This window comes from Grampus griseus, assembly GCF_964374135.1.
Source record: "Grampus griseus genome assembly, chromosome: 6".
NCBI lineage: Eukaryota > Metazoa > Chordata > Mammalia > Artiodactyla > Delphinidae > Grampus > Grampus griseus.
In genome coordinates, this window is record NC_139000.1 from 69,789,394 (window position 1) to 69,801,579 (window position 12,186).

Here is a 12,186-nt window from a genome sequence, read left to right on the forward strand (position 1 = left end):
CATAGATCAAATAAAATAAAGTCTGCAAGTTACAGGCTGAGAATCCAAACAGAGTGAATGATAGCAGCCTTTTGTATTAATACATCAAATAGTAACCTGTATAGTCCACCCTCGGCCCAGCCAAGAGAAGCTCTGACTGCAGGTCCCTTAACACTGTCAGGGGTCTGCACGTTGAGGCCCCAAGTGCAAACTCTAGGAGAAGGATTGCCTGCAGGACCATGAAGGAGCAGAGCCCAAGTTTCCACCCTTAGAGCAGTACCTAGTACATTATGGAGAGAAATCTTACAGTAATTGAAGCTCTTTGCAGAGAACCAGCATCTATGAAAGTTGTCTGATAAAACACAGCTGCTCTGTGAATACTGTAAATGAGATAAGCAGTCCCTTTCCTCATTCTGAGTTAGTTTCAGACCACCTCTGATGCTAATTTTTAAGACACAGATTAAATTATACTTCAAAAACAAACTCATAGAAAAAGAAATCAGATTTGTGGTTACCAAAGGGCAGGGGTTGGGGAGATAGGAAATCAGATGAAGGCAGTCTGAGGTATTTTTTTTCTTAAAAAGTAAAGAGACACAGATTTTTAAAAAGAAGATTTAGAGAGAAGGAAAATGGTTAAAATGTATATATATGGTCTGCATGTTGAGTCCCCCAAATGCAAACTCTAGGAGAGGGATTGCCCACAGGACTGTGAAGCAGTCTTAGAGAGGTGCCTGGTACATTATGGAAAGAAATCTTAACAGCCCTTGAATAATTTTGCAGAGAACCAGCATCTAGGAAAGTTGTCTCTCACACACACAAAAAATGACTGCTCTGTGAATAGTATAAATGAATAGTACCTCATCCTTAGTCTCAGACCACCTCTGGTGATATTATTTTAAGACAAAGATTGTTTTAAACCTTAAAGAGACCAGGAAATTGGTTATAAAATGTAGATGGGGGAGAGGGTGACAGGACTTTCACCTATACTTTCATCCAGGGAAGTACTTTCTCAACAGTACTTCAAAAGTTATTTCCTAGGTTAGTTTTAGGGTTAAGTGAAAAGGACTTTCTTTAAGCATGGAATGTAAGAAGGCACCAAATCTAAGATGTCAAGATAAATAATATTTTAATTCAATATTTAAAAATGAAAATGACAAAACATGCCTGCTGAACAAAATATCAAAATTTTAAATAAAGACAAGAAATGACCCTGCATTTGCATGACTGTGAGTGTCTTACAAAGGAAGGTTTCACGTTGCCAATGAAATCTGGGCAATTTTCCTTTAATCTATGAAATTCTTACCAAAGAAAATGAAAAGATCAGACCTGGTAAATGTCCTCAATGCTTTGTACAGCACACTAACTCTTCTTTGTTCCTTCCTTCCTTCCTTCCTCCCTCTTTCCTTCCTTCTTTCTTTCTTTCTTTCCTTCCTTCTTTCTTTCTTTCTTTTTTTTCTTTCTCTTTCTTTCTTCTTTTTTGGGTGCGCCACACTCCATGCAGGATCTTAGTTCCCCCACCAGGGATCGAACCCACATGCCTTGCATTAGAAGCACAGAGTCTTAACCACTGCCCTTTTCTTTCTACAATGCAATCAAGATGGGTTCCTGGGAGAGGTGTTTCAGAAACCCGGGTTAAATAAAAATTATTTAACACTGTCACAGAGTCACGAGAAATTGTCAAGTATAGAAGTGACCTTGAATATATTAATGAGTTTGCTTCCATTTGCTAAGAGAGTAAAATTATATTCTTGTTTTAGTATAAACTATAGTTTAAATAGAGTTTAATAAAATGCTGTGTTTTGATACTCATATATATTTTAATATCCTATATCTAATATTTAAAATATTTTCATTAAATATTTCAAAATATAAAAAATTAAAAAATATTTAAGTTACACATAATATAAATTAAATATAAATTAAATTTAAAATTTTCAAAATAAAATGCTGTGAGTTTTAAAATATTTCCACTTTTCAGTTATTCAGTACTTCCTCCCCCACGTTAACGCTGTATCCTTGAAAGACACCATGAAGTCCCAGAGCATCTACAGAGGCGCTCAGCTCCCGCGTCCTCGGCCCCGGTGGTGCCCGCGCTCCGACTCACCCCCAGGGCGTCCCCACCCTGTCCGGGCGTCCCATCGCCGCCGCCGCGTTCCCCTTTCTCTGGGCCGCAGCACAGCGCCAGAAACGAGCCCGAATCTGTAAAATCGGCCCCAGCTCGCTCTGATTCCCAGCTTCAAACCTCAGAAAACGGCTTCTTTCTCCAAAATGGACTCGCTCAAATTTCTGTGCGAAAATAAAGCACAAAACTCAGGGGCAGCCCCGAAAATACAAGGTTCCAGCTTCCAACCAGACAAAAATGTCGCTGGCGCGGCCACGACAAAGTTCCTTCCTCAGCCCTCTGGGCTTCCGAAATGAATGTTTTTCTCTCACTATTAAAGCAGCACAAAGTTGGTCTCTGAGGCTTCAACGCCTTTTCTCTCGAGCTGCCAGACCCGCTGAAAACTGCAGACTCTCAGAAATCGGCGTTTCCCTAACAAAATCGATTTTAAAAAGACATCCTGCGCCCTCTTGCGGCCGCCTAGAGAAGCGCGCTGTCCCAGGACCCAGGGAAGGAACCTTTTGCTGATTGTTTAGCAGTGCCCGCCAGCTGCCCTGTGGCTCACTGAAATTCTCAATGGCCCAGATCTATTTGCTAGTGGCAGGAGTGATGCTCTGCTCCATCCCTGCTTGCTCTCTTGGCAACAAAGAAATCTTCATATATTTAAGACAGATGAAGAGGATCCCCTTTCAGTCGTGCCTAGAGGACAGAACCGACTTCAAAGTTCCTTGGAAAAGAGAGAATATCACCCAAATCCAGACGACTCAAGGCACCCGTTTATTGTCAACTGATGCTCCAACAGAACTTCAACCTCTTCACCACGGAGGGCAGCCATGCTGCTTGGAACAACACCCTCCTCGATAAACTTCTCTCTAACCTTGATCAGAGGCTGGACCGACTGGAGCAGCTGAAAAAAGGCAATCTAGATTGTCTCGGTTTGGGACTTGCTGCCCAGGAGTATTTCCACGGAATCCATCTCTACCTGAAGGCAAAGGAATACAGCCCCTGTGCCTGGGAGGTTGTCAGAGTGGAAACTGAAAGGTCCTTTCCTTCATGTAAGAATCCTCAAAGAAATGTCAACAAATAAAATGAAAATTATATTTGTGACACTCTCTAATCAGATTAGTGTTTGCTTAGTGTTCCAAAGCAATCTTGACTCATATTTCCTCACAAGCTGATAAATGTCTGAAATGAAAATCATACTTTTACGAAAATATATTTAGACAGAAGAACACAATCTCTTTTCTTAAATAAACAATTTCATAATAATAAAAGGTCTGTTTAGGTTTTTGGGGGGGTATTGCTATTTTCAACCTATGAAGTTTATTTTCTTTTTGTGGAAAAGTTTTTAGGATAGTATGTTGTTAAAGGTATTTGTCAGTTAACTTAATGCTGGCTGCTGTAACAGGTAAACAGGAAACTGTCAGGAATTTGATCATAATAGAAATTTATCTTTTCTTCTTTTAAGGGCACAATGCAGGCCTTCCTGATCAGGTGAATATTCTGGTTGGCTCTGGTCCAAAGAGTGATTCGAGGACATGGGTACCCACTGTTGTGTGGATTTTTCCATCATCAACAGGTGACTCCAAATTTGTCTGTAGTACTTGAATCTATTCCACTCAGTGGTAAAGGGAAAAAGTCTGGCGGACCACGTGGATGTTTTCAAGGGCCAGCACTATACAGGGCAAGAGCACTTCTGCTCATATTGTGTGGCCTGGATTTATCCTCATGGTAATCTAATTGCAAAGAAGTTGGGAAATTATTGGACTAATGGATGAGGAGACAAGTTCAGGGCATGAGACCACTTTTCATTTTTACACTATTTGTCCTAGTGAAGTTCTGGGTGGGGTGGAGGGGAACTAATGTTCTTGCTTGCACACACTTCATTAAAAACAATCTGACAAAAAATTCTTATTCCACAGTTTCAGCTTGGGGAAGATGATATGGATGTGACTCAGAGTTCACAGCATCATAGACTATTTGAAAGAAACATTCAACTTGATGCCCAAAGGCATGGCCTATGAGGAAAATATCCACAAGTGTAGACACATTACAAGTTATTTCCTTATTTCCTGAGGGAGACAAGAAAAGAATGATCAGTCAGCTCCTTGCAAGTACTTGAGAATCACTGAGTGAAGAGTGAGTCTTCCACTCACCAGATCTTCCAAATATTAGAAATGCAAACTTGAAGAAAATATTCCTGCAAACAATCTTTAAAAAAATACCTCACACAAGCTTTCCTGGTGGCACAGTTGTTAAGAATCCGTCTGCCAATGCAGGGGACACGGGTTCAAGCCCTGGTCCGGGAAGATCCCACATGCCACGGAGCAACTAAGCCTGTGCACCACAACTACTGAGCCTGTGCTCTAGAGCCCACGAGCCACAACTACTGAGCCCACGTGCCACAACTACTGAAGCCCGCGCACCTAGAGCCCGTGCTCCGCAATAAGAGAAGCCACTGCAATGAGAAGCCTGCGCACTGCAATGAGGAGTAGCTCCCGCTCGCCGCAACTAGAGAAAGCCCGCACGCAGCAACGAAGACCCAACACAGCCAAAAAAAAAAACCCCAAAAAACAAAAAAAACCTCACACAATATTCCATTATCACTTCCCCTGTAGAACCATGAAGAACTTTTAAAGTATCTTTAGATTATTGTCTTCTCACATCATATCTATCTAATATATGTTGGTATAATTATTTCTCCTATCATTACCATTATTGTGGATTGATGTTACATGAATATTGATTGAGCTCCTGAAATGACAGGGACTGGACTAGCTGTCTAGGAAGCGGGGTTGGATAAGATGGTATCTCTCCCTTTAAGTATTTTACAGACTTCTGGGAGGTATTCTGAGGATACAATAGGTCAGGTCATGTCTTACTATTTGGACTTCTTCAACAAAAGAGCATAGACTGGGTAGTTTGTAAAGAGCAGAAATGTACTGCTCACAGTTCTAGAGTCTGGAAATCCAAGATCTGGGTGTCAGCGTGGTCCAGTTCTGGTGAGAGGCTGCTTCAGGTCTCACACTGCAGAGTTCTCCTTGTATCAGCACAGGGCAGAAGAGGGAGGGATTTATCTTGACCTGTTTTATAACGGCCCTAATTCCATTTGTGAGGTCTCCATCTTCACAGCATAATCATGTCCCAAAGGGTCCGCCACCTGATATCACCACTTTGGTGGTTAGGACATCAATATATGAATTTAAAGGTCTTTAAAGGTTACACGCATCTAGAAATAAGAATATAGTCATACTGAGCAGAATGAGCAGGTTAGCAGGCAAAAGGAGTAGACGAAGGACTCAGAATCCAAACTCTTGATTTACAACCTGCCATAATGCTTTAATTATTATATGTCAAATATTGGAAATCAAACTGAAAAGGAGCCCACTGTCTCATGGGATGGAATGAAAACACAGGATGAAAATATTCATCATTTTTGTAAGGAGTCTCCAAAAAATCTCAGGATAAAGGTAATAATTATCACATTAGTAAAGATTCATGAAAGAGTAATGTGGTAAATGTCTGGTTGCTGTGAGCTATGAGGATCAGAGAGAGTTTGAGTTTAGATCCTTGGCTCTGTATATGACACCAGTCTAGTTATTTTCTATTGTGACATACTAGTGGACAAATTAGAGACAAGGCCATCCTTGTGTGTTTAATATAGTTCTGGGCACAGGCTGAAAATTGCGCTGATCTTGCAACTTGAATCCCCAGCCATATGCACCTTAAAGGAAAGAGAATCCAAGTGATTTTAGCAATAAACTCAGTAGGCATTATTGATATCAGCAGGAGTAGAGTGAAAATGTTAGCCATTGTCTGTTATAATCCCAGTAAATATGGCTGTGAGGAAGCAAAATAGATTGGTCATTCGTAAATGTCTGCCAGGAGGAGGAGAAAATCTCAGAAAGTGCTTTAGTAAAATTACTTGTTGAGTCAAAAACTACTAGAACTTATGAATTAATTAAGCAAGGTAACAGAATACAAGATTAACATACAGAAATCTGTTGCATTTCTTTACACTAATGATGAAATATAAAAGGAAAAAGTAAAAATACAATCCCTTTTAAAATCTCATCAAAAAAATAATAAAATACTTAAGAATAAACCTGACCACGGAGGTGAAAGACTTATAACCAAGAACTATACAACATTGATAAAGGAAACTGAAGATGATTCAAAGGAATGGATAGTTATCCTATGGGCCTGGATGGGAAGAATTAATGGCCATACTACACAAAGGAATCTACAAATTCAGTGCGATCCCTATCAAATTACCCATGACATCTTTCACAGAACTAGAACAAATAATCCTAAAATCTATATGGAACCACAAAAGACCCAGAATTGCCAAAGCAATCCTTAGGAGAAAGAACAAAGCTGGAGGTATAACCCTTCCAGACTTCAGACAACGCTACAAAGCTAGAGAAGTCAAAACGGCATGGTATTGGCACAAAACCAGACATATGGATCAGTGGAACAGAATACAGAGCCCAGAAATAAACCCACACACCTACAGTCAATGAATCTTTGACAAAGGGGGCAAGAATGTACAATGGAGAAAAGACAGTCTCTTCAGCAAGTGGTTTTGGGGAAGCTGGACAGCCATAATTAAATCAATTAAGTTAGAATACTTCCTCACACCATACACAAACATAAACTCAAAATGGCTTAAAGACTTAAATACAAGACGTGACACCATAAAACTCCTAGAAGAAAATATAGGCAAAATATTCTCTGACATAAATTGTAGCCATATTTTCTTAAGTCAGTTTCCCAAGGCATAGAAATAAAAGCAAAGATAAACAAATGGGACCTAATCAAACTATAAACTTCTGCATAGCAAAGGAAACCATTAACAAAATGAAAAGACAAGCTATGGAGTGGCAGGAAATATTTGCTAGCTATGCAACTGACAAGGCCTTAATTATACAAACAAAAATATACAAACAACTTATACAACTCAATAACATAGAAATAAACAACCCAATCAAAATATGGGCTGAAGACCTGAATAGACATTTCTCCAAAGAAGACATACAGATGGCCAATAAGCGCATGAAAAGATGTCAACATTGCTCATTATTAGAGAAATGCAAATCAAAACTACAATGAAGTATCACCTCACACCAGTCACAATGGCCATCATCAAAAAGTCTACAAACAATAAATGTTGGAGAGGATTTGGAGAAAAGGGAATCCTCCTACACTGTTGATGGGAATGTAAATTGGTGCAGCCACTATGGAAAACAGGATGGATGTTCCTTAAAAAAAGAAAACTAGAGTTACCATATGATCCAGCAATCCCATTCCTGGGCATATATCTGGAGAAAACTCTAATTCGAAAAGACACATGCACTTCAATGTTTATAGCAGAACTATTCACAATAGCCAAGACATGGAAAGAACCTGAATGTTCATCGACAGATGAATGGAAAGAGAAGATGTGGTATATAAATATACAATGGAATACTACTCAGCCATATAAAAGGATGAAATAATGCCATTTGCAACAACATGGATGGACCTGGAGATTATCATACTAAGTGAAGTAAGACAAAGACAAATATCACATGATATCACTTATATGTGGAATCAAAAAATGATACAAATGAACTTATTTACAAAACAGACACTGATTCACAGACATAGAAAACAAACTTATGGTTACCAAAAGGAAATGGGGGAGACGGATAAATGGAGTTTGAGATCAGCAGGTACAAACTACTATATATAAAATAGAAAAACAACAAGGTCCTACTGTATAACACAGGAAATTATGTTCAATATCTTCTAGTAAACTATAATGGAAAAGAATCTGAAAAAGAATATATATATCTCTGAATCGCTTTGCTATACACCAGAAAAACTAACAAACATTTGAATCAACTATACTTCAATGAAAATAAAATGAAATACATAGATGAGTCTATTAAAAAAAATTACTTGCGTGATTACACTGGGCTTGCTGCCAGGGATAATACAGGGAATGGATAGAGTCCAGTTACTAATGAGCTAATTTGCCAAAGATTATCACATACTACAATGTAAAGAGCAGGAATATAGAGGGCTGAGGCCACATGACTTCCTATGCAAAATAAAAGAATTCAAGATGGGAGATGAAAGTTAATTCTTTCCATGATAATAATCAATATTTATCCAGTTATGAGTCAAATACAAAGATGTATTCATTCCGTTTAAAAGAACAGACTTGGATTGGAACTTCTGGAGGTCCTTAGGGAAATTTGAACATTAATGAAAAAATATGGAGAATGATTCAATTTTTTTTTTTACTTTTTTGTTTTATTTTTATTACACACTACAAGATACACTGCATGCTACACAATACACTGCATAACCTTCTAGCAGGGGTAGACAAGTATAACTGAGTTATTTTTCATCAATCAGGAAAATGCTTCCTTAATCAATGTTCTCCAAACCCTTTGACACATAGTAACGATTAACTGCAGAGATGCGCCTATTTCTTTCCATCAAATTCCACTGTTATGAATAATGGGCAACCCTTTTTTCCTTGCCCCCATTAGTGAACCTGTGGATGCGTGCAGTGGCCATTCCCGGGATGAACAAGCACGCGGCCATGACTGCGATTCCGGGGAGAATCTCGAACCACATCACTACAATTCAATTTTTCATGTTGCCTAAATTACGCATTCTCATTGGGGATGCTCCCATGGGTGCAAACATTAGTTTTCTGGGGTATGAACAAATCTCAGCCATTATAATGGCTTTGGTGTTCAAAGGTCAACCTTATCCAACAAAGTCTTATTCCTTTGTATTCATTTTGCTCTTCAGGTTTTCTTGTATATGATGTGAGAAGCATTGACACTTAGTTCATGAAATATAAACAAATGTCACGCAGGATCAGTGCTACAACCTATGGTGACTTAACTGTTCATTACAGGACTTTCTCGCCATCATTTGCTTGATCTCAAAGTCATAATGTGAGAAGTGTCCTTTACTTACTTATGAGCTGCCATTGGCTGTCTTGCGGATGCTGCTTATGTTCGAGCCTTGGTGTGATTTGGGCTTTGGGAATTAAGCACGAATAGGTTATATTTTATTATTTAATTCTACTAAAGTTATTTAGCACATCACTAATTATGCCTATTTCTAAACAGAAAACTGTTGACAATATCTAGATGAATACCTAGCAGCTAGTGAAGTTAAAAATTTTATGATATGAATCAAAAGTAATAGTTAATTACCTAAAAATAAATGCTAAGTAAATAATTTAAATTTTCAGTGGTTTTAGCAGTTCTGATGATTTTATTTAAAATATATCTATACATTGGTACTATTATGAAATATTTATATAAATTTTTATTTGAAATTATAATTTGATATATTACTATTTATATAAGTAAATATATTACATTAAAAGTTACTCTGCATAATTAGGTAAATTTCACTCTATATCAAATACCCTATACAAATTCAAAGTAAAACCAGTATCAAATTTTTATTGAACTGGAAAAAAAATTAGCAAGTGAGCAATAAAATGGACACTACCACAGTCCTAGCATAAATTTCAGCAACTCCCTGGAAAACAAATTAGTTTTAGGTCTCAAGAACTTTAAAAAAGGTGATGTCTTTTGATTTCATAATTATATTTTGTCAAATCGGGTACAATTTTATACCCAACGGCATTCTCCCAACATGATTGGTAATTATGAAATTTTGAAATATTCTTCATCTAAAAAAAGTAAAATGTTAAACAAGGCTACATCCATAGACTAGAACATTATACAGTCATTGTAGATGTTCTATTTGAGTAATATTTTTCAGTTTATTTATTTATTTATTTATTTTTGGCTGCATTGGGTCTTCGTTGCTATGCACGGGCTTTCTCTAGTTGTGGCGAGCGGGGGCTACTTTTCGTTGTGGTGTGGTGGCTTCTCTTGTTGTGGAGCACGGGCTCTAGGCGCACGGGCTTCAGTAGTTGTGGCACACGGGCTCAGTAGTTGTGGCGCACGGGCTTAGTTGTTCTGCAGCATGTGGGATCTTCCTGGACCAGGGCTCGAACTCATGTCCCCTGAATTGGCAGGCAGATTCTTTTTTTTTTTTAAAGTTGTCTTTTATCTAAATCTGTCTTTTTTTAAAAAAATAAAATTATTTATTTATTTTTGGCTGCATTGAGTCTTTGTTGCTGCGTGTGGGCTTTCTCTAGTTGCGGCGAGCGGGGGCTACTCTTTGTTGCGGTGCCCGGGCTTCTCATTGCAGTGGTTTCTCTTGTTGCGGAGAATGGGTTCTAGGCGCACAGGGTTCAGTAGTTGTGGTTCATGGGCTCCAGACCACAGGCTCAGTAGTTGTGGCACACAGGCTTAGCTGCTCCGCGGCATGTGGGATATTCTCAGACCAGGGCTCGAACCCGTGTCCCTGCATTGGCAGGCAGATTCTTAACCACTGCGCCACCGGAGAAGTCCCTGAGTAATTTTTAATGGCATGAGAAAATGTTTATAATATAGAACTTAATTTAGAAAATCAGTGAGCTTCTTCAAATATATCTTTTGACTAAAAAAAAGTTACTCTGCAAACTTAGTTATAAAGTTAAATTAGTTGTCAATAACTTTTTATTTTTTCTTTTTGGCCACACTGCGTAGCATGTGGGATCTTAGTTCCCCGACCAGGGATCAAACCCGTGACCCCTGCAGTGGAAGCGTGGATTCTTAACCACTGGACCACCAGGGAAGTCCCTAGTTCTCAATAACTTTTAAATATAATGTTTAGCTCAAATTTTTTCATTCTTAACCCTGCATTGAATAAAAACAGTAAAATTTTCACTTTCTTTTTCTATGTATGCAGATATTCATGGAGTATATAAATATTCAGTACCTATGTGTTTTCAAACTTTCATGGGGGGGCAATTAGGAAAAAGCTATCTAAGAAGGCTCTGTGGGCAGGGGAAGAGGAGGCAATAATGGAAAAAATAATGGTTGAGAAATGTTGCCATATCCCATTTGGAGAGTGCAAAGTGAAAATCAAAAACAGAAGTAGAAATTAATGTTTAGAAAATGGAAACGAATGGGTTCCCATTTAAGACCCAGGCCTGAAGGAAGGTCTTCAGAGAACCTAGAGAGCAGGGTTCACAGAGTCCCCACCTCAGCCAGGCCGGCAGCATCTGCAGGGTCCCCGATGGCCCCAACCTTGTCCTTACTCCTGACCCTGGTGCTGCTCAGCTGCAACTCCAACTGCTCTCTGGGCTGCGACCTGCCTCAGACCCACAGCCTGGCTAACACGAGGGCCCTGATGCTCCTGCAACAGATGAGGAGAATCTCCCCCTTCTCCTGCCTGAAGGACAGAAATGACTTTGGATTCCCCCAGGAGGCGTTTGGAGGCAACCAGTTCCAGAAGGCTCAAGCCATCGCTGTCGTCCATGAGATGATCCAGCAGACCTTCCAGCTCTTCAGCACAGAGGGCTCGGCTGCCGCTTGGGATGAGACCCTCCTGGACAAGTTCTGCACTGCACTTTATCAGCAGCTCATTGACCTGCAAGCCTGTCTGATGCAGGAGGCGGGGCTGGAAGGGACTCCCCTGCTGAAGGAGGACTCCATCCTGGCTGTGAGGAAATACTTCCACAGAATCACTGTCTATCTGCAAGAGAAGAAATACAGCCCTTGTGCCTGGGAGATTGTCAGAGCAGAAGTCACGAGATCCTTCTCTTCATCAACAAACTTGCAAGAAAGACTCAGGAGGAAGGAATGACACACACCTGGTTCAACACCGAAATGATTCTCACTAACGAGACCACACTTCCACCTGTGCTGCCATGTCAAAGACTATCATTTCTGCTCTCATCATGCCCTGAATTAAATTAATTTGTCAAATGTTTTCAGGAATATTAAGCAACATGATGTTCTACTCTACAGGCACTTGTTCCTCACAGATGCCCATGCTGATCTATTTATCTATTTAAATATTTATTTATTTAACTATTTATAAAGATTACAATTATTTTTGTTCATACAATATTATGTGCACATTTACACTGTAGTTTCAGAGAAAAAATACATTCTTTGTATTTAGTCAATTTATTATTTTCTTTGTTCATTAAATTCTTTCTATAGAAAACTTCTGGTATTAGTTTCGTC

General features: G+C 39.1%; 1 protein-coding gene and 2 pseudogenes across 3 annotated transcripts; 2 read left to right on the top strand and 1 right to left on the bottom strand.

Moving 5' to 3' along the window:
• Positions 1-2,656: 2,656 nt before the first annotated feature.
• LOC309824158 (interferon alpha-H-like) lies at positions 2,657-3,167 on the top strand (annotated as a pseudogene). Its single transcript has one exon. The product of its transcript is annotated as an interferon alpha-H-like (transcript).
• Positions 3,168-8,388: 5,221 nt separating this feature from the next.
• On the bottom strand, positions 8,389-8,710 carry LOC309824427 (NADH dehydrogenase [ubiquinone] 1 alpha subcomplex subunit 1-like; annotated as a pseudogene). The gene has a single exon. The product of its transcript is annotated as an NADH dehydrogenase [ubiquinone] 1 alpha subcomplex subunit 1-like (transcript).
• Positions 8,711-11,230: 2,520 nt separating this feature from the next.
• LOC309824398 (interferon alpha-1-like) lies at positions 11,231-11,800 on the top strand (the record flags this gene model as incomplete). Its single annotated transcript, XM_082657279.1, has 1 exon — positions 11,231-11,800. One exon carries the CDS (start codon positions 11,231-11,233, stop codon positions 11,798-11,800), a length of 570 nt encoding a protein of 189 aa, XP_082513405.1.
• Between the last annotated feature and the right edge of the window lie 386 nt (positions 11,801-12,186).